Source organism: Carcharodon carcharias, chromosome 20 (genome assembly GCF_017639515.1).
Source record: "Carcharodon carcharias isolate sCarCar2 chromosome 20, sCarCar2.pri, whole genome shotgun sequence".
Classification (NCBI taxonomy): Eukaryota; Metazoa; Chordata; class Chondrichthyes; order Lamniformes; family Lamnidae; genus Carcharodon; species Carcharodon carcharias.
The window spans coordinates 113,444,731-113,470,952 of NC_054486.1; the positions used below are offsets into that span (position 1 = coordinate 113,444,731).

The window sequence follows — 26,222 nt, forward strand, 5'->3', positions numbered from 1 at the left end:
TTCCTACATTATTGTTCATTCTTTCACGGGATGTGGGCTTCGCTGGCTAGGCCAGCATTTATTGCCCATCCTTAATTACCCTTGAGAAGGTGGTGGTGAGCTGCCTTCTTGAACCGCTGCAGTCCATGTGGTGTAGGTACCCCCACCAGTGCTGCTAAGGAGGGAGTTCCAGGATTTTGACCCAGCGACAGTGAAGGAATGGCGATATATTTCCAAGTCAAGATTGTGAGTGACTTGGAGGGGAACTCGCAGGTGGTGATGTTCCCATGTGTCTGCTGCCCTTGTCCTTCTAGATGGTTTGGAAGGTGCAGCCTAAGGAGCCTTGGTGAGTTCCTGCAGTGTATTTCGTAGATGGTACACTCTGTGTTGGTGGTGGAGGGAGTGATTATTTGTGGAAGGGGTGCCGATTCAGTGGGCTGCTTTGTCCTGGATAGTGTTGAGCTTGAATGTTGTTGGAGCCGCGCTCATTCAAGTTAATGGTAATCCCCAGGATGATTAGTGTTTTCCCTTTTGTAACACCATGTTGGCTTTGTCTGATCTGAAGTGCATTGTTAAGATTTCTTTACCTTCATTATCTTACCTGTTATAACCGTTCCAATGAAGAGAAATACAAATATGAAAATGTTTCCAGCTACAGTTCCAAAGTGATCAATCAGTTTACCCTGTGAAATGGTAAAAGTAATTCCAAAAACCTAAAATACAAAAACACATAATTTAAATTCTCCTCAGCAATTTTTAGCAATATATTCTCATATGTGTCACAATTTTTGAGATCAAATGAGGCTGCATCCTGATCATGGAGTCTTGAGAGTAAATCAAAAAGAAAACTGATCCCAGATATCATCATTCTTTTTTCAAAAGTTCAATTTACAGCCATAGTGCAAGAAACCATTGGTCAAAACGAGAAGCAATTAGGTTAATTGAGAAACGGACTTGGAGACACCAAGCTTGGGTTTCAGAAGGTTGAACATTATACCTCTGGATATGGGTGATTAGGAATTTCACAGTTTGAGGACCTGGGAAAGGTTAAATTACACCAGCAGCTCAAGTGATGGCTCAAAATTAAACACTGAGGATGTAGAAAGGAGGGAAACTAGGTTGTAGTACTTGAAGTTTAGGAGGAACAAGCGAGGGGACTTCAGAACAGGAATGATCATGATGAGAGGGCTAGAGAGTGACAGAGACAGAGAAAGATGAAATGAGAGAGAGAGAGAAAGAGAGAGAGACAGAGTTAGAAAAGGATAGAGAGAGAGAGGAAAAAAGAAGGGTTGATATCAAACTAGGATCACTGATACACCTTTTCTTGTATTATGCCTGAAAGTGAGAGAGGTCCCAGAAGAGGCTGTCCAGCACAGCTGCTACGCAACAACACCAAGTGGTTTAAAGCACTTCAGAAGTAGTTGCTGTGTTTACCAAATGAGAGAAAAGTTAACTGGCAGTAAGTAAGTAGCAGGATGTTGCAGCTTTATTTGAGTACAGCGAGGCCAAGTGCTTAACTCTGAATATTTGGTAAGTGAGGGAATTCGGTGCAGTGAGGGAGGAGGTGCTGTTATGGTCTTTTACAAAAAGGACTGGTCCAGGATAGTGAGCTGGAGACAGTGGGACCCCAAAGCTGAAGTCCGGAGGCATTAAAAAAGTGAGCAAGTAGGATCGGTGATTTTTAAGTTTTTTTTTCCTCTCTCTAAACTGGGGCAGTAGTTTAAACTGATACTGGGGAGATATTAGTATTGTGTTAAATTTATAGCATTGCTAAAAACTTTTATCCAACTGAGGAGGCTGAATAGAGGGAAGCCAGTTCACCCCTTCTCACCTGGTCAGAACAAAATTGGGGCTTGTGTTCGGAATTGTTCCCACAGACAGGAGGCGATGGCGTAGTGGTATTGTCACTGGATCGGTGACCCAGAGACCCAGGAATTGAATAACTATTTGGAATTAAAAGTCTAATGATAATCACAAAACCATCTGGTTCACTAATGCCCTCTAGGGAAGGAAATCTACTGGCCTACATGTGACTCCAGACCCAATGTGGTTGACTCTTAAAAATGCCCTCTGAACAAGGGCAATTAGGGATGGGCAATAAATGCTGGCCTAACCAGCGCTGCATTCCACAAACAAATTTAAAAAAAGATGTATGAAATAATTGGAGTGGGGAAATTATATTGTTCCTTCAAAAACAATTTAAAAACTGCAAAACCTGGGTCTGGAATACGGAAGTGCTAAAATATCCACATTCAATGGCAATGCTTTCACAGAACAGGGTGAGATAACTGGCGTGGAGTTAAGGGCTTTGTCCTTGGAAGAACTAAAAGGTGTAGCTCGGCACCTAGAGCTGGAGTTCTGCCCGAAAGCCAGACAAACGGAAGTTTTAAAACAGGTGGCGAAACATCTAGAGCTGGAAATTGAGGACACTGAAATAGATAAATCAGTGGTAGAGAAATTAAGATTAGAGCAGTGGAAATTGGAACTGGAATTTGAGGAAAGGGACAAGGAGAGAAAGCGGCAGGAACAGGAAAAAGAGAAAGAGAGGCAGGAAAGGGAAAAAAGAGAGAGGCAAGAACGGAAGGAGGAGAGAGAATTCGAGGGGAAAAAAAGGAAATGGAGTTTAAATTAAAATAGCTCAAGCTGAGAAGGAAGGAACCTACTGTGCCCATTGAAGGCATCCCTGGTGAGAGAACCAGACCTAAGGGCTGACGTATTCAAGTTTTGTCACTTAATCTCTAAATTTAATGAAGAAGTGGATGCTCTCTTTATCTTTTTCGAAAGGTTAGCACAGCAGTTTAAGTGGCCAGCCCAACAATGGTCCCAGCTGTTGCAGAGTAAGCTGACAGGAAAAACTCAGGATGGTTAATCCTTCTTGCCTGAGGCAAGTGTAACAAGCTGTGAGGCAGCTAAAAGGGCTATTTTAAGTGTGTACCAGTTATTGTCAGAGGCATACTATCAGAAATTCCACAGCCTCTGGAAATGGCCTGACCAGAGGTACCTGGAATTTGAATGGCTTAAGCAGCTTGCTTTTGACCAGTGGGTATGGGCGCTTAAAATTGAGACCACCTTCGAAAATTTTCATGAAATAATCCTCCTCAAGGAGTTCAGAAACTCCAAACCCGATAAGAACTCAGAGGAACAGAGAGTAACAGGGGCCAGGCAGACAGCAAATCTGGCTGATGATAATGTGCTTGTCCACAAACCCTCATCCCAAAGGAAACCCTTCCCTAGTCACCCCCAACCAACTTGAAAGGATAGTAGGAGACTTCAACTATCCTAATATCGACTGGGATTCAAACAATATAAGGGGCACTGAGGGAGAAAAATTCATGCAGTGTGTCCAGGAAAATTTTTTCAACCAATTAGTGACAAACCCAATGAGAGGAGATGCAATTCTAGACCTATTCTTGGGGAACGAAGAAGGGCAAGCGAGTGAAGTGACAGCTGGCGACCATATCTGGGACAGTGATCACAATTCAGTTAGATTTAGCATTATCATGGAAAAGGACAGAGATAAGGCAGGGGTAAAAGTCTTGAACTGGGGGAAGACAAATTTTGCAGAAATGAGAAGGGACTTGGCTGAGGTGGACTGGACAGCACTGCTGGAGGATAAAACAGTGGAAAACCAGTGGAAAGCACTAAAAAGCGAGATCCTAATTGTACAAAGTAGACATGTCCCCTACAAAAATAAGAGTGGTACTGCCAAATCTAGACCCCCTGGTTGTCTAGAGGAATGCAGGAGCAGATCAAACAGAAAAAGAAAACATACGATAGGCACAAAGAACTAAGCACTGCAGATAGCCTAGACAAATACAGGAAGTGCAGGGACGAAGTAAAAAGGGAATTAAGGAAATCAAAGAGAGAGCATGAAAAAAGATTAGCAAGTAAAGTTAAAGATAACCCAAAGATGTTTTACCAATACATTAATGCTAAAAGGTTAGTTAAGGAAAAAGTGGGACCTATCAGAGATGAAGATGGAAACTTGTGTGTAGATGCAGAGACTGTGGAAAGGGTTTTGAATGAATATTTTGTCTCCGTGTTTACAAAGGAAAGGGAGGATGTAGATATAGTAGTCCAGGGGGAACACTGCGAGATATTGGACGGGATGGTCATAAAGAGAGAGGAAGTACTCGAAGGGCTGAAATCCTTGAAAGCTGATAAGTCACCAGGGCCAGATGGATTGTTTCCGAGGCTGCTGAAGGAAGCCAGGGAGGAGATAGCAGATGCTCTGAGGATGATTTTCCAATCTTCACTAGATACAGGGGAGGTACTGGAGGACTGGAGAAATGCAAACGTAGTTCCATTGTTTAAAAAGGATCAAAGGAAATGCCAAACAATTATAGGCCAGTTAGTCTTACATCAGTGGTGAGGAAATTAGTAGAATCAATCCTGACAGATAGGATTAACTGTCATGTGGAAAGGCATGCACTAGTCAGGGATGGTCAGCATGGGTTTGTTAAAGGAAGGTCTTGCCTCACAAGTTTGATTGAATTCTTTGAGGAAGTAACAAGAAGGGTTGGTGAAGGTTGTGCAGTGGATGTTGTGTCCATGGATTTTAGCAAGGTATTTGACAAGATCCCACATGCCAGATTGGTCAGGAAAGTAAAAGCCCATGGGATTCAGGGTAATGTGGCAAACTGGATAAAAGGTTGGTTTTGTAACAGGAAACAAAGGGTAATGGTCGATGGATGCCCCTGCGAATGGAAAGTTGTCTCAAGTGGTGTTCCACAGGGCTCGGTGTTGGGACCCTTGCTGTTTGTGTTATATATTAATGATTTGGATGTGAACGTGGGGGGCACGATTGGGAAATTTGCAGATGACACAAAGATTGGCCGAGTAGTGGATAGTGTGGAGGATAGCCATAATCTCCAAAACAATATAGATGGGTTGGTGGAGTGGGCAGTAAAGTGGCAGATGGATTTTAACATAGAGAAGCGTGAGGTCATACAATTAGGGAGGTCAAACAGATACAGGGATTACAAAATAAATGGGAATATACTAAGAGGGGTAGATGAAGTGAGAGATCTTGGCGTACAAGTACCCAGGTCCCTAAAGGCAGCAGTTCAAGTAGACAAGGTTGTAAAGAAGGCATATGGAATGCTCTCCTTTATTGGCAGAGGTGCAGAATATAAAAGTAAGGATATAATGTTGGAATTGTATAAAACACTGGTGAGGCCACAACTGGAGTACTGTGTGCAGTTCTGGTAATCACATTACAGGAAGGATGTAATAGCTCTGGAGAGAGTGCAGAGGAGGTTTACAAGAATGTTGCCAGGGTTAGAAAAGTGTAACTACGAGGAGAGATTGGATAGGTTGGGGTTATTTTCCTTAGAACAAAGAAGGCTGAGAAGTGCCTTGATTAAGGCGTACAAAATTATGAGGGGAATAGATAGAGGATAAAATTGTTTCCCTTGATGCAGAATTCTAGAACCAGGGGACATAGATTCAAGATAAGTGGCAGAAGGTGTAGGGGGGACATGAGGGAGAACTTTTTTATGCAGAGGGTAGTGGGTGTCTGGAATTCACTGCCCAAGTTGGTGTTAGAGGCAGAAATTCTAAACTCTTTTAAAAAGTACCTGGATCTGCACCTTAAGTGCTGTAAGCTGCAGGGCTATGGGCTGGGTGCAGGAAGGTGGGATTAGAAAGGGCACCTGGGTGTCCTCGAGCTGGCATGGACAAGATGGGCCGAATGGCCTCCTTCTGTGCTGTAACTTTTCTGTGGTTCTATGATCAATGAGCTCAAAAATGAAATTGGATGGACGCTTGAGGAAAATAAATTTGCTGGACTATGGGGATCAAGAAGCGGAATGGGACTGATTAGATTGCCCTACAGAGAGCTTGCATGGACTCACCGGACACAGTGGCCTCTTTCTGTGCTATAGTATCACTGTCCCTTCACTGTCACTGAGTCAAAGTCTTGGAACTATGCCACATGGAGTGGGGAGGGGCCATAGATTGGCACCAGGGCCCAGAAAGAGGCACCTGTATTTAAATGGCTAGCAGCCTGTGGGCTTAAACCTGTCATACTGCATACTGAGCACCAGCCTCTCCCAATGCCTGTTAAATCAGAGGGGCATTGAGATGAGGGCCTTGACTGGGCATTAATTACCTACTTAAGGGCTTCAATTGGGACATGGATGGGGGACTCACCACAGATGCCTCTTTGCCACTTGCATAATTGGGGTAAAGGTGGGGCCATGTAGGCTGGTGACAGGCATAAACCAATGGCAGGGTACCTTAATTTACAGGTTTACATGCCTGATTTTCCACCCGTAAAACTCAGACCTATGACTCTGCTGCAACAATAGGAAATGAGAAAGGAATCAAGGACTAGGTAGTGGATAGAGCGGAATGGGCCAGGGAGGGTGCAGGGAGGCAAATTCATACTTTTGTTCAGCATGTCTTCAAATTTCAACACTCTCCTAGTGACACACCAATCTTCACAGAGCTTGAAGGTGACAAAAGAGGATGCATGGATGTGCAAATGTTTTTTTACCTGTGCAGATTCATTAAGCAGACCTGAAGATGTTCCCTCAGACTCAGGGTATGTAAGTTCTGCACCAAACTCAAAGCCAAGTGGCAGGTATCCTGTCATAAAGAACCTGGAAATGAAATAGGAATGGGGAGTAAGAACATGAGAACAACAGTTAACTTAGCAAACAAGTATTACACAGAATGAACTTTAAAACAAAAAGAAATTCTCAGGATCTGAGCGTCACTGGGAAGGCTGGAATTTAGTGCCAATCTTTTGTTGCTCGAGGAAGGTGGTGGTTTCCTTCTAGAACTGCTGCATGCAACAGATTGATGCCACTCACTAGTCCACTTCAGAGGACTGCCAAGTTGGTGTGAGATGCAGTTACATGGGGTAAAGATAGCAGCATTCCTTCCCTAAAGGACATTAGAAAATCATTTGTTTTTATTTTAACAACAATCTGATAGCTTCATTGTTACTTGCATTAATACTAGATTTTTATTTCCAGATTTTTTTAAACAAAATTAAGTTGAACTTCTCAAACTGCTATGGTGGGATTTGAGCTCATATTCTCTTGATTATTAATCCAGCATTACCACTACACTAATGTGCCAAGTGCATCTTTAGGGGAACTAAAATTAGCAACAATCAGCTTCGGGTTGGAAGTTGAGCCACACCAGGACATATCAGGATTCATGTGCACACGGAGCACCAGCCAAGAGCTCTGATTGCAAAGCAGCACAAAGCTTTCTGTTCAGGATGAAGGAAAATGGGATGTTTGTCACTGACAATTTAGTAGAGAAGGTTCTAAACAGCTATTTTCCTGTTACACATATACGGGCAAATCCAGGTTAATTCAGGAAAGCTAGCTCGGATTTGTTAACTTGCTGGAGTTTTTTGAAGAGATAACGGAGAGGGTTGATAAGGGCAACGCTTTTGATATGGTGTACATGGACTTCCAAAGGGTACAACAGACTTGTGAACAAAGTTAAAGCTCATGGAAGAAAAGTGGCAACACGATTATGAAATTGACTGAGTGACAGGACACAGAGTAGTGTGAGCGGTTGGACTGGAGGAAGGTTTTGTGTGGAGTTCCCCAGTGTTAGGAGCCCTGCTCTTCCTGATATATATTAATATCCTAGAGCTTGGAGTACAGGGCACAGTTTCAAAATTTGCAGATAATACAATATTTGGAGCATTATGAACTGTGAGGAGGTTAGCGTAGAACTTAAAAAGGACATAGATAGGTTGGTGGAATGGGCAGGAAAGGAGCTAATGAAATTTAATGCAGAGGAGAAATGTGGAGTGATTCATTTTGGTAGGAAGAACACAGAGAGACAATATAAAATAAAGGGTACAACTCTAAAGAGGGTTCAGGAGCAGAGGGACCTGTGTGTGTATATGCATAAATCATTGAAGGTGGAGAGAGCAGTTAACAAAGCATACAGTATCCTGGGCTTTATTAATAGGGGCATAGAGTACAAGAGCAAGGAGGTTATGTTAAACTTGTATAAAACACTGGTTCAGTCTCACTGGGGAATTGGATTCAGTTTTGGGCACTGCGCTTCAGGAAGGATGTGACAACATTAGACAGAGAGGGAGGTGGTACAGAAAAGATTTACAGGAATGGTTCCAGGGATGAGACACTTCAGTTTCATGATAGACTGTAGAAGCTGGGACTGTTCTCCTTGGAGAAGAGAAGGTTGAGAGGAGATTTGATAGAGGTGCTCAAAATCATAAGGGGTCTGGACACAACAGATAAGAAGAAACTGTTCCCACTTGTGAAAAGATCAAGAACCAGGGGATACAGATTTAAGGTAATTGGTAAAAGAAGCAATGACGACATAAGGATCGAGTGTGAGTGTTTAGGATCTGGAACACACTGCCTGAGAGTGTGGTGGAGGCAGGGTCAATTGTGGCTTTCAAAAGGGAACCGGATCACTATCTGAAAAATAAAAAGTGTGCAGTGCTATGGTGGAAAGGCAGGGGAGTGACACTAGGTGAAAAGCTCCTTCAGGGAGCCAGCATAGACATGATGGGCTGAATGGCCTCCTTCTGTGCAGTAACCATTCTATGATTCTATGAAATTTTGGAATTTGGGTCTCCTTATACATGAAGATAGGACAAGTAATTAGGAAATGGTATGTTTGCATATCTTCTAAGGGGATTGCAGTTTAAGAGTAAGGAAGGCTTACTGCGATCATGTATGCCTTTGAGAAGTCTACACTGTGATTACTGAATCACAGAATCTTAACGGCACAGAAGGAGGCCATTGGGCCCATCAAGTCAGCACCTGCTCTCCAAAAGATCACAGTGCCATTGCCCTGCCTTTTCCCTGTACCCCTGCACCTTGTTTCTATTCAAATAATCATCTAATGTCCTCTTGAATGCTTCAATTGAACCTGCCTCCACCACACTTCCAGGCAGCACATTCCAGACCCAAAACACTGGTTCTGTAGAAGTTTTTTCTCATGTCACATTTGCTTCTTTTGCAAATCACTTTCAATCTGTGCCCTCTCATTCTTGATCCTTTTACGAGTAGAAACAGCTTCTCCCTATCTACTCTGTCCAACCCCCTCATGATTTTGAACATCTCTATCAAATTTCCTCTTAGCCTTCTCCTCTCCAAGGAGAACAGTCCCTTCTCATCCTGGAACCATTCTTGCACTCTCTCCAATGTGTTCACATCCTTCCTATAGTGTGGTGCCCAGAACTGTACACAATACTCCAGCTGAGGTCTAACGAGTGTCTTATATAAATTCAACATAACCTCCCTGCTCTTGTACTCTATGCCCCTATTAACAAGGATACTATCTGCTTTATTAACTGCTCTCTCCATCCGTCCTGCCACCTTCAATGATCTATACACATATACACCCAGGTCTTTCTGCTCCTGCACCCCCTTCAAAATTTCCCCCCTTATTTTATACTGTCTGTCCATGTTCTTCCTACCAAAATGCATCACCTCACACTTCTCCACATTGAACTTTATCTGCCACCTATCTGCCCACTCCACCAACTTGTCTCTGTCCTCTTGGAGTTTCACACCGTCTTCCTCACAGTTCACAACACTTCCAAACTTCAAATCATCCGCAAACTTTGAAACTGTCCCCTGCACACCAAGATCTAGATCATTAATATATATCAGGAAAAGCAAGGGTCCCGATACTGACCCCTGGGGAACTCCACTACAAACCTTCCTACAGCCCGAAAAATATCCATTGACCATTACTCTCTGCTTCCTATTTTTCAGCCAATTTAGTATCCACATTGCCACTGTCCCTTTTATTCCATGAGCAATAAATTTTCTCACACGTCGGTTGTGTGGCACGGTGTCAATACTGGATACAATATCAGATTCCTTACCAAAGGAAGGATACATTTGTCCAAGAGGGGGTGCAACAAAGGTTCACTAGATTGAGCTCTGGGATAAGAGGGCTGTCCAGTGAGGAGAAATCGAGTACACTGGGTCTATTGTCTCTGGAGTTCCAGAAGAAGCAATCTCATTGAAATATGAAAAATTCTTACAGGGCTTTACAGAGAAAATGCTGAGAGAACGTTGCCACTAGCTAGAATCTAGAACCAGGTTTCTTCATAATCACAGGATAAGGGGTTGGTCATTTAATACTGAGATGATAAAAAAACTTCTTCACTCAGTGGATTATGAATCTTTGGAATTTTCTATCCCAGAGAGCTATGGATATTCAATTGCTGAGTATATTCAATACTGAGATTGACTGACCTTTGGACCCTGAAGGAATAAAGGGATACGGGAATCAGACATGAACATGCGGTTGATGTATCTTATTGAATGGCGGAGCGAGCTTGAGTTACCGTCAGGCCTTCTCCTGTTTCTATTTCTTTCGTTTGCTGTCAGAGATGCTGATTTTAGATGAGGTATTAAATCTATTACCCATCAGGTCTCGTAGGCAAATGTAAAAGCTACCATGGCACTATTTCCTCAGTATTCTGTTTAACATTTATCTCTCAAACAACATTTTAAACAGATGGCCGGTTATGTCATTTCTATTTATGGGAGCTCGCTGTGAACAAACTGAAGGCCCTGTTTCCTACAGTACAACAGTGACTGCAACTCAAATGTACTATATTAGTTATGAAATGCTCCTGAGGCCATGAAAGGTGCTATATAAATGCAATTTTTTTTCTGAGAAGATGTACAATTACACAGCAAGGGCTTTCAGTGGCAGACAACAGATACCACGTCCCAGAAATCATTGTGAACTAGGTGGTGACAGAGAGGGAGGAACTTAAAACAATTACAATCGCCAGGGGAAGGGTACTAAGAAAATTATTACACTAAAAGCTGACAAGTCCCCAGGTCCTGATGGACTTCATCCTAAGGTCTTAAAAGATGTGGCTGCTGAGTAAGCTCATTGGTTTTACTTTTCCAAAATTCCCTAGATTCTGGAAAAGTCCCATTGGATTGGAAAATAGTGAATGTGACTTCCCTATTCAAGAAAGGAGGAAGACAGAAAGCAGGAAACTACAGGCCAGTTAGCTTAATAACAGTCATAGGGAAAATTCGGGAATCTATTATTAAGGATGTTACAGCTGGGCACTTGGAAAATTTCCATGCAATCAGGCAGACTAAACATGGTTTTGTGAAAGGGAAATCTTTGGAGTCCTTTCAGGAATTAACAAGCAACATGGATAAAGGGGAACCTGTGGATGTGCTGTACTTGGATTCTCATAAGGCATTTGACAAGATGCCAGATCAAAGGTTATTACACGAAAATAGAGCTCATGGTGTAGTGGGTAACATATTAACAAGGGCAGAAGATTGGTTAGCTAACTGGAAACAGAGAGTAGGAAAAAAAAGGCATTTTTGGGTTGACAAGATGTGGAGCGGTCAGTGCTGAACAATTATTTACAATTTATAATGTTTTGGATGAAGTACTGTACGTGGTTTTTTTATTATTTGTTCATGAGATATGAGTGACACTGGCTAGGCCAGCATTTATTGCCCATGTTTAGAGGGCATTTTTTTTTAAAGAGTCAAGTACATTGCTGTGGGTCTTGGAAACAGCACTAGAGGATAGACAGTCGGGAGATTGAAAACAGCGTGAGAGGAGAGACAGTCGGGAGATCGAAAACAGCGCGAGAGGAGAGACAGTCGGGAGACTGAAAACAGCGCGAGAGGAGAGACAGTCGGGAGGTTGAAAACGGGGAGAGGAGAGGTACTCGGGTGATTGAAAACAGAGCGAGGAGAGGCACTCGGGAGATTGCAAACAAAGCGAGAGGAGAGTCAGTTGGGAGATTGAAAACAGCGAGAGGAGAGGCACTCAGGAGAGTGAAAACAGAGCGAGAGGAGAGACACTCGGGAGATTGAAAACAGAGCGAGAGGAGAGACACTCGGGAGATTGAAAACAGAGCGAGAGGAGAGACACTCGGGAGATTGAAAACAGCACGAGAGGAGAGACGGTCAGGAGAGTGAAAACAGAGCGAGAGGAGAGGCAGTCAGGAGATTGGAAACAGCGCGAGAGGTGAGGCAATCGGGAGATTGAAAACAGCGCGAGAGGAGAGTCACTCGGGAGATTGAAAACAGCGCAGGAGGAGAGACAGTCGGCGGATTGAAAACAGAGCGAGAGGAGAGACAGTCGGGAGATTGAAAATAGCGCGAGAGGACAGTCAATCAGGAGAGTGAAAATAGCGGGAGAGGAGAGACAGTCGGGTGGTTAAAAACAGAAAGAGAGGAGAGGCACTCAGGAGAGTGAAAACAGCGCGAGAGGAGAGTCAGTCAGTAGACTGAAAACAGCGCGAGAGGACAGTCAGTCAGTAGACTGAAAACAACGCGAGAGGACAGTCAGTCAGGAGAGTGAAAACAGTGGGAGAGGAGAGACAGTCGGGTGGTTAAAAACACAAAGAGAGGAGAGGCACTCAGGAGAGTGAAAACAGCGCGAGAGGAGAGTCAGTCAGTAGACTGAAAACAGCGCGAGAGGACAGTCAGTCAGGATAGTGAAAACAGCGCAAGAGGAGAGTCAGTCAGGAGATTGAAAACAGAACGAGAGGAGAGGCAGTCAGGAGATTGAAAACAGAGCGAGAGGAGAGACACTCGGGAGATTGAAAACAGAGCGAGAGGAGAGTCTGTCGGGAGATTGAAAACAGAGCGAGAGGAGAGGCATTCGGGAGATTGAAAACAGAGCGAGAGGAGAGATAGTTAGGTGATTGAAAACAGCCCGAGAGGAGAGACAGTCGGGAGATTGAAAACAGCGAGAGGAGAGGCACTCAGGAGAGTGAAAACAGAGCGAGAGGAGAGTCACTCGGGGGATTGAAAACAGCGCGAGAGGAGAGACAGTTGGGAGATTGAAGACAGAGCGAGAGGAGAGGCACTCGGGAGATTGAAAACAGCGCGAGAGGAGAGACAGTCAGGAGATTGAAAACAGCGCGAGAGGAGAGACAGTCAGGAGATTGAAAACAGAGCGAGAGGAGAGGCAGTCCGGAGATTGAAAACAGCGCGAGAGGAGAGACAGTCGGGAGATTGAAAACAGAACGAGAGGAGAGGCAGTCAGGAGATTGAAAACAGAGCGAGAGGAGAGACACTCGGGAGATTGAAAACAGAGCGAGAGGAGAGACAGTCAGGAGATTGAAAACAGAGCGAGAGGAGAGACACTCGGGAGATTGAAAACAGAGCGAGAGGAGAGGCAGTCCGGAGATTGAAAACAGAACGAGAGGAGAGGCAGTCCGGAGATTGAAAACAGAACGAGAGGAGAGGCAGTCAGGAGATTGAAAACAGAACGAGAGGAGAGGCAGTCAGGAGATTGAAAACAGAACGAGAGGAGAGGCACTCAGGAGATTGAAAACAGAACAAGAGGAGAGGCAGTTGGGAGATTGAAAACAGAGCGAGAGGTGAGAAGTCGGGAGATTGAAAACAGAGCGAGAGGAGAGACACTCGGGAGATTGAAAACAGAGCGAGAGGAGAGACAGTCAGGAGATTGAAAACAGAACGAGAGGAGAGGCAGTCAGGAGATTGAAAACAGAACGAGAGGAGAGACAGTCGGGAGATTGAAAACAGAGCGAGAGGAGAGGCAGTCGGGAGATTGAAAACAGAGCGAGAGGAGAGACACTCGGGAGATTGAAAACAGAGCGAGAGGAGAGACAGTCGGGAGATTGAAAACAGCGCGAGAGGAGAGTCACTCAGGAGATTGAAAACAGAGCGAGAGGAGAGACACTCGGGAGAGTGAAAACAGAGCGAGAGGAGAGACACTCGGGAGAGTGAAAACAGAGCGAGAGGAGAGGCACTCGGGAGATTGAAAACAGAGCGAGAGGAGAGACACTCGGGAGATTGAAAACAGAACGAGATGAGAGGCAGTCGGGAGATTGAAAACAGAGCGAGAGGAGAGACACTCGGGAGATTGAAAACAGAGCGAGAGGAGAGGCACTCGGGAGATTGAAAACAGCACGAGAAGGGAGACAGTCAGGAGATTGAAAACAGAGCGAGAGGAGAGGCAGTTGGGAGATTGAAAACAGAGCGAGAGGAGAGGCAGTCCGGAGATTGAAAACAGCGCGAGAGGAGAGACAGTCGGGAGATTGAAAACAGAACGAGAGGAGAGGCAGTCCGGAGATTGAAAACAGAACGAGAGGAGAGGCAGTCCGGAGATTGAAAACAGCGCGAGAGGAGAGACAGTCGGGAGATTGAAAACAGAACGAGAGGAGAGACAGTCAGGTGATTGAAAACAGAGCGAGAGGAGAGGCAGTCCGGAGATTGAAAACAGAACGAGAGGAGAGAAGTCGGGAGATTGAAAACAGAACGAGAGGAGAGAAGTCGGGAGATTGAAAACAGAACGAGAGGAGAGACAGTCAGGTGATTGAAAACAGAGCGAGAGGAGAGACAGTCGGGAGATTGAAAACAGAGCGAGAGGAGAGAAGTCGGGAGATTGAAAACAGAACGAGAGGAGAGACAGTCAGGAGATTGAAAACAGAGCGAGAGGAGAGGCAGTTGGGAGATTGAAAACAGAACGAGAGGAGAGAAGTCGGGAGATTGAAAACAGAGCGAGAGGAGAGACAGTCAGGAGATTGAAAACAGAGCGAGAGGAGAGGCAGTTGGGAGATTGAAAACAGAACGAGAGGAGAGAAGTCGGGAGATTGAAAACAGAGCGAGAGGAGAGGCAGTTGGGAGATTGAAAACAGAACGAGAGGAGAGGCAGTTGGGAGATTGAAAACAGAACGAGAGGAGAGGCAGTTGGGAGATTGAAAACAGAACGAGAGGAGAGGCAGTTGGGAGATTGAAAACAGAACGAGAGGAGAAGCAGTCAGGAGATTGAAAACAGAGCGAGAGGAGAGGCAGTTGGGAGATTGAAAACAGAACGAGAGGAGAGGCAGTCGGGAGATTGAAAACAGAGCGAGAGGAGAGATAGTCGGGAGAGTGAAAACAGAACGAGAGGAGAGATAGTCGGGAGATTGAAAACAGAGCGAGAGGAGAGATAGTCGGGAGATTGAAAACAGAGCGAGAGGAGAGGCAGTTGGGAGATTGAAAACAGAGCGAGAGGAGAGGCACTCAGGAGATTGAAAACAGAGCGAGAGGAGAGTCTGTCGGGAGATTGAAAACAGAGCGAGAGGAGAGAAGTCGGGAGATTGAAAACAGAGCGAGAGGAGAGGCAGTCGGGAGATTGAAAACAGAGCGAGAGGAGAGGCAGTTGGGAGATTGAAAACAGAACGAGAGGAGAGTCTGTCGGGAGATTGAAAACAGAGCGAGAGGAGAGGCATTCGGGAGATTGAAAACAGAGCGAGAGGAGAGATAGTCAGGTGATTGAAAACAGCCCGAGAGGAGAGACAGTCGGGAGATTGAAAACAGCGAGAGGAGAGGCACTCAGGAGAGTGAAAACAGAGCGAGAGGAGAGTCACTCGGGGGATTGAAAACAGCGCGAGAGGAGAGACAGTCGGGAGATTGAAGACAGAGCGAGAGGAGAGACAGTCGGGAGATTGAAAACAGCAGGAGAGGAGAGACAGTCGGGTGGTTAAAAACAGAAAGAGAGGAGAGGCGCTCAGTAGACTGAAAACAGCACAAGAGGACAGTCAGTCAGGAGAGTGAAAACAGCGCGAGAGGAGAGACACTCGGGAGATTGAAAACAGAGCGAGAGGAGAGACACTCGGGAGAGTGAAAACAGAGCGAGAGGAGAGGCACTCGGGAGATTGAAAACAGAGCGAGAGGAGAGACACTCGGGAGAGTGAAAACAGCGCGAGAGGAGAGTCTGTCGGGGGACTGAAAACAGCGCGTGAGGAGAGGCACTCGGGAGATTGAAAACAGCGCGAGAAGGGAGACAGTCAGGAGATTGAAAACAGAGCGAGAGGAGAGACACTCGGGAGATTGAAAACAGAACGAGAGGAGAGGCAGTTGGGAGATTGAAAACAGAGCGAGAGGAGAGACAGTCGGGAGATTGAAAACAGAACGAGAGGAGAGACACTCAGGAGATTGAAAACAGAGCGAGAGGAGAGACACTCAGGAGATTGAAAACAGAACGAGAAGAGAGGCAGTTGGGAGATTGAAAACAGAACGAGAGGAGAGGCAGTTGGGAGATTGAAAACAGAACGAGAGGAGAGAAGTCGGGAGATTGAAAACAGAACGAGAGGAGAGGCAGTTGGGAGATTGAAAACAGAACGAGAGGAGAGAAGTCGGGAGATTGAAAACAGAACGAGAGGAGAGGCAGTTGGGAGATTGAAAACAGAGCGAGAGGAGAGGCAGTTGGGAGATTGAAAACAGAACGAGAGGAGAGGCAGTTGGGAGATTGAAAACAGAACGAGAGGAGAGGCAGTTGGGAGATTGAAAACAGAGCGAGAGGAGAGGCAGTTGGGAGATTGAAAACAGAACGAGAGGAGAGGCACTCAGGAGATTGAAAACAGAGCGAGAGGAGAGTCTGTCGGGAGATTGAAAACAGAGCGAGAGGAGAGAAGTCGGGAGATTGAAAACAGAACGAGAGGAGAAGCAGTCAGGAGATTGAAAACAGAGCGAGAGGAGAGGCAGTTGGGAGATTGAAAACAGAACGAGAGGAGAGGCAGTTGGGAGATTGAAAACAGAACGAGAGGAGAGGCAGTTGGGAGATTGAAAACAGAGCGAGAGGAGAGGCAGTTGGGAGATTGAAAACAGAACGAGAGGAGAGGCACTCAGGAGATTGAAAACAGAGCGAGAGGAGAGTCTGTCGGGAGATTGAAAACAGAGCGAGAGGAGAGAAGTCGGGAGATTGAAAACAGAGCGAGAGGAGAGGCACTCGGGAGATTGAAAACAGAACGAGAGGAGAGGCAGTCGGGAGATTGAAAACAGAGCGAGAGGAGAGGCAGTTGGGAGATTGAAAACAGAACGAGAGGAGAGGCATTCGGGAGATTGAAAACAGAGCGAGAGGAGAAATAGTCAGGTGATTGAAAACAGCCCGAGAGGAGAGACAGTCGGGAGATTGAAAACAGAGCGAGAGGAGAAATAGTCAGGTGATTGAAAACAGAGCGAGAGGAGAGGCAGTCGGGAGATTGAAAACAGAGCGAGAGGAGAGGCAGTTGGGAGATTGAAAACAGAACGAGAGGAGAGGCATTCGGGAGATTGAAAACAGAGCGAGAGGAGAGATAGTCAGGTGATTGAAAACAGCCCGAGAGGAGAGACAGTCGGGAGATTGAAAACAGCGAGAGGAGAGGCACTCAGGAGAGTGAAAACAGAGCGAGAGGAGAGTCACTCGGGGGATTGAAAACAGCCCGAGAGGAGAGACAGTCGGGAGATTGAAGACAGAGCGAGAGGAGAGGCACTCGGGAGATTGAAAACAGCGCGAGAAGGGAGACAGTCAGGAGATTGAAAACAGAGCGAGAGGAGAGGCAGTCCGGAGATTGAAAACAGCGCGAGAGGAGAGACAGTCGGGAGATTGAAAACAGCGCGAGAGGAGAGACAGTCGGGAGATTGAAAACAGAGCGAGAGGAGAGGCAGTCCGGAGATTGAAAACAGCGCGAGAGGAGAGGCAGTCAGGAGATTGAAAACAGAACGAGAGGAGAGGCAGTCAGGGGATTGAAAACAGAGCGAGAGGAGAGGCAGTCGGGAGATTGAAAACAGAGCGAGAGGAGAGACACTCGGGAGATTGAAAACAGAGCGAGAGGAGAGATAGTCGGGAGAGTGAAAACAGCGCGAGAGGAGAGACAGTCGGGAGATTGAAAACAGCGCGAGAGGAGAGTCACTCAGGAGATTGAAAACAGAGCGAGAGGAGAGACACTCGGGAGAGTGAAAACAGAGCGAGAGGAGAGGCACTCGGGAGATTGAAAACAGAGCGAGAGGAGAGACACTCGGGAGAGTGAAAACAGCGCGAGAGGAGAGTCTGTCGGGGGACTGAAAACAGCGCGAGAGGAGAGGCACTCGGGAGATTGAAAACAGCGCGAGAAGGGAGACAGTCAGGAGATTGAAAACAGAGCGAGAGGAGAGGCAGTCCGGAGATTGAAAACAGCGCGAGAGGAGAGACAGTCGGGAGATTGAAAACAGCGCGAGAGGAGAGAAGTCGGGAGATTGAAAACAGAACGAGAGGAGAGACAGTCAGGTGATTGAAAACAGAGCGAGAGGAGAGAAGTCGGGAGATTGAAAACAGAACGAGAGGAGAGAAGTCGGGAGATTGAAAACAGAACGAGAGGAGAGGCAGTCGGGAGATTGAAAACAGAACGAGAGGTGAGACAGTCGGGAGATTGAAAACAGAGCGAGAGGAGAGAAGTCGGGAGATTGAAAACAGAACGAGAGGAGAGACAGTCAGGTGATTGAAAACAGAGCGAGAGGAGAGAAGTCGGGAGATTGAAAACAGAACGAGAGGTGAGACAGTCGGGAGATTGAAAACAGAGCGAGAGGAGAGAAGTCGGGAGATTGAAAACAGAACGAGAGGAGAGACAGTCAGGTGATTGAAAACAGAGCGAGAGGAGAGACAGTCAGGTGATTGAAAACAGAACGAGAGGAGAGGCACTCGGGAGATTGAAAACAGCGCAAGAGGAGAGACAGTCGGGTGATTGAAAACAGCGCAAGAGGAGAGACAGTCGGGTGATTGAAAACAGAGCGAGAGGAGAGTCACTCGAGAGATTGAAAACAGAACGAGAGGAGAGGCACTCGGGAGATTGAAAACAGAATGAGAGGAGAGGCAGTTGGTAGATTGAAAACAGAGCGAGAGGAGAGACACTCAGGAGATTGAAAACAGAACGAGAGGAGAGGCAGTTGGGAGATTGAAAACAGAACGAGAGGAGAGGCAGTTGGGAGATTGAAAACAGAACGAGAGGAGAGAAGTCGGGAGATTGAAAACAGAACGAGAGGAGAGGCAGTTGGGAGATTGAAAACAGAACGAGAGGAGAGGCAGTTGGGAGATTGAAAACAGAACGAGAGGAGAGGCAGTTGGGAGATTGAAAACAGAACGAGAGGAGAGAAGTCGGGAGATTGAAAACAGAACGAAAGGAGAGGCAGTTGGGAGATTGAAAACAGAACGAGAGGAGAGAAGTCGGGAGATTGAAAACAGAACGAGAGGAGAGGCAGTCGGGAGATTGAAAACAGAACGAGAGGAGAGGCAGTTGGGAGATTGAAAACAGAACGAGAGGAGAGAAGTCGGGAGATTGAAAACAGAACGAGAGGAGAGGCAGTTGGGAGATTGAAAACAGAACGAGAGGAGAAGCAGTCAGGAGATTGAAAACAGAGCGAGAGGAGAGGCAGTTGGGAGATTGAAAACAGAACGAGAGGAGAGACAGTCGGGAGATTGAAAACAGAGCGAGAGGAGAGGCAGTTGGGAGATTGAAAACAGAGCGAGAGGAGAGTCTGTCGGGAGATTGAAAACAGAGCGAGAGGAGAGAAGTCGGGAGATTGAAAACAGAGCGAGATGAAAGGCAGTCGGGAGATTGAAAACAGAGCGAGAGGAGAGGCAGTTGGGAGATTGAAAACAGAGCGAGAGGAGAGACAGTCGGGAGATTGAAAACAGAACGAGAGGAGAGGCAGTTGGGAGATTGAAAACAGAGCGAGAGGAGAGACAGTCGGGAGATTGAAAACAGAGCGAGAGGAGAGGCAGTTGGGAGATTGAAAACAGAGCGAGAGGAGAGTCTGTCGGGAGATTGAAAACAGAGCGAGAGGAGAGAAGTCGGGAGATTGAAAACAGAGCGAGAGGAGAGGCAGTCGGGAGATTGAAAACAGAGCGAGAGGAGAGGCAGTTGGGAGATTGAAAACAGAACGAGAGGAGAGTCCGTCGGGAGATTGAAAACAGAGCGAGAGGAGAGGCATTCGGGAGATTGAAAACAGAACGAGAGGAGAGAAGTCGGGAGATTGAAAACAGAGCGAGAGGAGAGGCAGTCGGGAGATTGAAAACAGAGCGAGAGGAGAGGCAGTTGGGAGATTGAAAACAGAACGAGAGGAGAGTCTGTCGGGAGATTGAAAACAGAGCGAGAGGAGAGGCATTCGGGAGATTGAAAACAGAGCGAGAGGAGAGATAGTCAGGTGATTGAAAACAGCCCGAGAGGAGAGACAGTCGGGAGATTGAAAACAGCGAGAGGAGAGGCACTCAGGAGAGTGAAAACAGAGCGAGAGGAGAGTCACTCGGGGGATTGAAAACAGCGCGAGAGGAGAGACAGTTGGGAGATTGAAGACAGAGCGAGAGGAGAGGCACTCGGGAGATTGAAGACAGAGCGAGAGGAGAGACAGTCGGGAGATTGAAAACAGCAGGAGAGGAGAGACAGTCGGGTGGTTAAAAACAGAAAGAGAGGAGAGGCGCTCAGTAGACTGAAAACAGCGCAAGAGGACAGTCAGTCAGGAGAGTGAAAACAGCGCGAGAGGAGAGGCAGTCGGGAGATTGAAAACAGAGCGAGAGGAGAGACACTCGGGAGATTGAAAACAGAACGAGAGGAGAGACACTCGGGAGATTGAAAACAGAGCGAGAGGAGAGGCACTTGGGAGATTGAAAACAGAGCGAGAGGAGAGGCACTCAGGAGAGTGAAAACAGAGCGAGAGGAGAGGCACTCGGGAGATTGAAAACAGAGCGAGAGGAGAGACACTCAGGAGATTGAAAACAGAACGAGAGGAGAGACAGTCGGGAGATTGAAAACAGAACGAGAGGAGAGACAGTCGGGAGATTGAAAACAGAGCGAGAGGAGAGGCACTAGGGAGATTGAAAACAGCGCGAGAGGAGAGGCACTCGGGAGATTGAAAACAGAGCGAGAGGAGAGACACTAGGGAGATTGAAAACAGCGCGAGAGGAGAGGCACTAGGGAGATTGAAAACAGCGCGAGAGGAGAGGCACTCGGGAGATTGAAAACAGAGCGAGAGGAGAGGCAGTCAGGAGATTGAAAACAGAACGAGAGGAGAGTCTGTCGGGATATTGAAAACAGAGCGAGAGGAGAGGCATTCGGGAGATTGAAAACAGAGCGAGAGGAGAGATAGTCAGGTGATTGAAAACAGCCCGAGAGGAGAGACAGTCGGGAGATTGAAAACAGAGCGAGAGGAGAGGCACTCGGGGGATTGAAAACAGCCCGAGAGGAGAGACAGTCGGGAGATTGAAAACAGAGCGAGAGGAGAGGCACTCGGGGGATTGAAAACAGCAGGAGAGGAGAGACAGTCGGGTGGTTAAAAACAGAAAGAGAGGAGAGGCACTCAGTAGACTGAAAACAGCGCAAGAGGACAGTCAGTCAGGAGAGTGAAAACAGCGCGAGAGGAGAGGCATTCGGGAGATTGAAAACAGCGCAAGAGGACAGTCAGTCAGGAGAGTGAAAACAGCGCGAGAGGAGAGGCAGTCGGGAGATTGAAAACAGAACGAGAGGAGAGGCATTCGGGAGATTGAAAACAGAGCGAGAGGAGAGACACTCAGGAGATTGAAAACAGAGCGAGAGGAGAGACACTGGAGATTGAAAACAGAGCGAGAGGAGAGACACTGGAGATTGAAAACAGAACGAGAGGAGAGGCACTCCGGAGATTGAAAACAGCGCGAGAGGAGAGGCACTCAGGAGAGTGAAAACAGCACGAGAGGAGAGGCACTCAGGAGAGTGAAGTCAGCACGAGAGGAGAGGCACTCAGGAGAGTGAAAACAGAGCGAGAGGAGAGGCACTCGGGTGATTGAAAACAGCGCAAGAGGAGAGGCAGTCAGGTGATTGAAAACAGCGCGAGAGGAGAGGCAGTCGGGTGATTGAAAACAGAGCGAGAGGAGAGGCACTCGGGTGATTGAAAACAGAGCGAGAGGAGAGGCACTCGGGAGATTGAAAACAGAGCGAGAGGAGAGGCACTCAGGAGAGTGAAAACAGCGCGAGAGGAGAGACAGTCGGGAGATTGAAAACAGAGCGAGAGGAGAGACACTCGGGAGATTGAAAACAGAGCGAGAGGAGAGACACTCGGGAGAGTGAAAACAGCGCGAGAGGAGAGTCTGTCGGGGGAATGAAAACAGAGCGAGAGGAGAGTCACTCGGGGGATTGAAAACAGCACCAGAGGAGAGGCACTTGGGAGATTGAAAACAGTGCGAGAGGAGAGGCACTCGTGAGATTGAAAACAGCGCGAGAAGGGAGACAGTCGGGTGGTTAAAAACAGAAAGAGAGGAGAGGCACTCAGGGGAGTGCAAACAGCGCGAGAGGAGAGTCAGTCAGGAGAGTGAAACCAGCGCAAGAGGAGAGTCAGTCAGGAGAGTGAAAACAGCGCGAGAGGAGAGGCAGTCGAGAGATAGAAAACAGCGCGAGAGTAGAGACAGTAGGGTGATTGAAAACAGAGCGAGAGGAGAGGCACTCAGGAGAGTGAAAACAGCACGAGAGGAGAGGCACTCAGGAGATTGAAAACAGCACGAGAGGAGAGGCACTCAGGAGACTGAAAACAGAGCGAGAGGAGAGGCACTCGGGAGAGTGAAAACAGCGCGAGAGGAGAGTCTGTCGGGGGATTGAAAACAGCGCGAGAGGAGAGGCACTCGGGAGATTGAAAACAGAACGAGAGGAGAGACAGTCGGGTGATTGAAAACAGCGCGAGAGGAGAGGCATTCGGGAGATGGAAAACAGAGCGAGAGGAGAGGCAGTCAGGAGATTGAAAACAGAGCGAGAGGAGAGACAGTCGGGTGATTGAAAACAGAGCGAGAGGAGAGGCAGTTGGGAGATTGAAAACAGAACGAGAGGAGAGGCACTCAGGAGATTGAAAACAGAGCGAGAGGAGAGTCTGTCGGGAGATTGAAAACAGAGCGAGAGGAGAGAAGTCGGGAGATTGAAAACAGAGCGAGAGGAGAGGCAGTCGGGAGATTGAAAACAGAGCGAGAGGAGAGGCAGTTGGGAGATTGAAAACAGAACGAGAGGAGAGGCATTCGGGAGATTGAAAACAGAGCGAGAGGAGAAATAGTCAGGTGATTGAAAACAGCCCGAGAGGAGAGACAGTCGGGAGATTGAAAACAGAGCGAGAGGAGAAATAGTCAGGTGATTGAAAACAGAGCGAGAGGAGAGGCAGTCGGGAGATTGAAAACAGAGCGAGAGGAGAGATAGTCAGGTGATTGAAAACAGCCCGAGAGGAGAGACAGTCGGGAGATTGAAAACAGCGAGAGGAGAGGCACTCAGGAGAGTGAAAACAGAGCGAGAGGAGAGTCACTCGGGGGATTGAAAACAGCGCGAGAGGAGAGACAGTCGGGAGATTGAAGACAGAGCGAGAGGAGAGGCACTCGGGAGATTGAAAACAGCGCGAGAAGGGAGACAGTCAGGAGATTGAAAACAGAGCGAGAGGAGAGGCAGTCCGGAGATTGAAAACAGCGCGAGAGGAGAGGCAGTCGAGAGATAGAAAACAGAACGAGAGGAGAGGCAGTCAGGAGATTGAAAACAGCGCGAGAGGAGAGTCAGTCAGGAGATTGAAAACAGAACGAGAGGAGAGGCAGTCAGGAGATTGAAAACAGAGCGAGAGGAGAGGCAGTCGGGAGATTGAAAACAGAGCGAGAGGAGAGACACTCGGGAGATTGAAAACAGAGCGAGAGGAGAGATAGTCGGGAGAGTGAAAACAGCGCGAGAGGAGAGACAGTCGGGAGATTGAAAACAGCGCGAGAGGAGAGTCACTCAGGAGATTGAAAACAGAGCGAGAGGAGAGACACTCGGGAGAGTGAAAACAGAGCGAGAGGAGAGGCACTCGGGAGATTGAAAACAGAGCGAGAGGAGAGGCACTCAGGAGAGTGAAAACAGCACGAGAGGAGAGGCACTCAGGAGATTGAAAACAGCACGAGAGGAGAGGCACTCAGGAGACTGAAAACAGAGCGAGAGGAGAGGCACTCGGGAGAGTGAAAACAGCGCGAGAGGAGAGTCTGTCGGGGGATTGAAAACAGCGCGAGAGGAGAGGCACTCGGGAGATTGAAAACAGAACGAGAGGAGAGACAGTCGGGTGATTGAAAACAGCGCGAGAGGAGAGTCTGTCGGGAGATTGAAAACAGAGCGAGAGGAGAGGCAGTCAGGAGATTGAAAACAGAGCGAGAGGAGAGACAGTCGGGTGATTGAAAACAGAGCGAGAGGAGAGGCAGTTGGGAGATTGAAAACAGAACGAGAGGAGAGGCACTCAGGAGATTGAAAACAGAGCGAGAGGAGAGTCTGTCGGGAGATTGAAAACAGAGCGAGAGGAGAGACAGTCGGGAGATTGAAAACAGAGCGAGAGGAGAGGCAGTCGGGAGATTGAAAACAGAGCGAGAGGAGAGGCAGTTGGGAGATTGAAAACAGAACGAGAGGAGAGGCATTCGGGAGATTGAAAACAGAGCGAGAGGAGAAATAGTCAGGTGATTGAAAACAGCCCGAGAGGAGAGACAGTCGGGAGATTGAAAACAGAGCGAGAGGAGAAATAGTCAGGTGATTGAAAACAGAGCGAGAGGAGAGGCAGTCGGGAGATTGAAAACAGAGCGAGAGGAGAGGCAGTTGGGAGATTGAAAACAGAGCGAGAGGAGAGATAGTCAGGTGATTGAAAACAGCCCGAGAGGAGAGACAGTCGGGAGATTGAAAACAGCGAGAGGAGAGGCACTCAGGAGAGTGAAAACAGAGCGAGAGGAGAGTCACTCGGGGGATTGAAAACAGCGCGAGAGGAGAGACAGTCGGGAGATTGAAGACAGAGCGAGAGGAGAGGCACTCGGGAGATTGAAAACAGCGCGAGAAGGGAGACAGTCAGGAGATTGAAAACAGAGCGAGAGGAGAGGCAGTCCGGAGATTGAAAACAGCGCGAGAGGAGAGACAGTCGGGAGATTGAAAACAGAACGAGAGGAGAGGCAGTCCGGAGATTGAAAACAGCGCGAGAGGAGAGGCAGTCAGGAGATTGAAAACAGAACGAGAGGAGAGGCAGTCAGGAGATTGAAAACAGAGCGAGAGGAGAGGCAGTCGGGAGATTGAAAACAGAGCGAGAGGAGAGACACTCGGGAGATTGAAAACAGAGCGAGAGGAGAGATAGTCGGGAGAGTGAAAACAGCGCGAGAGGAGAGACAGTCGGGAGATTGAAAACAGCGCGAGAGGAGAGTCACTCAGGAGATTGAAAACAGAGCGAGAGGAGAGACACTCGGGAGAGTGAAAACAGAGCGAGAGGAGAGGCACTCGGGAGATTGAAAACAGAGCGAGAGGAGAGACACTCGGGAGAGTGAAAACAGCGCGAGAGGAGAGTCTGTCGGGGGACTGAAAACAGCGCGAGAGGAGAGGCACTCGGGAGATTGAAAACAGCGCGAGAAGGGAGACAGTCAGGAGATTGAAAACAGAGCGAGAGGAGAGGCAGTCCGGAGATTGAAAACAGCGCGAGAGGAGAGACAGTCGGGAGATTGAAAACAGCGCGAGAGGAGAGACAGTCGGGAGATTGAAAACAGAGCGAGAGGAGAGAAGTCGGGAGATTGAAAACAGAACGAGAGGAGAGACAGTCAGGTGATTGAAAACAGAGCGAGAGGAGAGGCACTCGGGAGATTGAAAACAGAGCGAGAGGAGAGACACTCAGGAGATTGAAAACAGCGCGAGAGGAGAGACAGTCGGGTGATTGAAAACAGCGCAAGAGGAGAGACAGTCGGGTGATTGAAAACAGCGCAAGAGGAGAGACAGTCGGGTGATTGAAAACAGAGCGAGAGGAGAGTCACTCGAGAGATTGAAAACAGAACGAGAGGAGAGGCACTCGGGAGATTGAAAACAGAATGAGAGGAGAGGCAGTTGGTAGATTGAAAACAGAGCGAGAGGAGAGACACTCAGGAGATTGAAAACAGAACGAGAGGAGAGGCAGTTGGGAGATTGAAAACAGAACGAGAGGAGAGGCAGTTGGGAGATTGAAAACAGAACGAGAGGAGAGAAGTCGGGAGATTGAAAACAGAACGAGAGGAGAGGCAGTTGGGAGATTGAAAACAGAACGAGAGGAGAGGCAGTTGGGAGATTGAAAACAGAACGAGAGGAGAGAAGTCGGGAGATTGAAAACAGAGCGAGAGGAGAGGCAGTTGGGAGATTGAAAACAGAGCGAGAGGAGAGTCTGTCGGGAGATTGAAAACAGAGCGAGAGGAGAGAAGTCGGGAGATTGAAAACAGAGCGAGAGGAGAGGCAGTCGGGAGATTGAAAACAGAGCGAGAGGAGAGGCAGTTGGGAGATTGAAAACAGAGCGAGAGGAGAGACAGTCGGGAGATTGAAAACAGAACGAGAGGAGAGGCAGTTGGGAGATTGAAAACAGAGCGAGAGGAGAGACAGTCGGGAGATTGAAAACAGAGCGAGAGGAGAGGCAGTTGGGAGATTGAAAACAGAGCGAGAGGAGAGTCTGTCGGGAGATTGAAAACAGAGCGAGAGGAGAGAAGTCGGGAGATTGAAAACAGAGCGAGAGGAGAGGCAGTCGGGAGATTGAAAACAGAGC

General features: G+C 47.6%; 1 protein-coding gene across 3 annotated transcripts in view; it reads right to left on the reverse strand.

Moving 5' to 3' along the window:
• The window catches only part of flvcr2a (FLVCR heme transporter 2a), a 213,405-nt gene that overhangs the window by 28,560 nt on the left and 158,623 nt on the right, over positions 1-26,222 (reverse strand). For all 3 annotated transcript variants that reach the window (XM_041214694.1, XM_041214692.1, XM_041214691.1), the window contains 2 exons: positions 6,479-6,584; positions 581-692 (listed from right to left, as the gene is read on the reverse strand). In XM_041214694.1, coding sequence (XP_041070628.1) covers positions 581-692; positions 6,479-6,584 — 218 coding nt within the window. The remainder of the gene's footprint in view (positions 1-580; positions 693-6,478; positions 6,585-26,222) is intronic.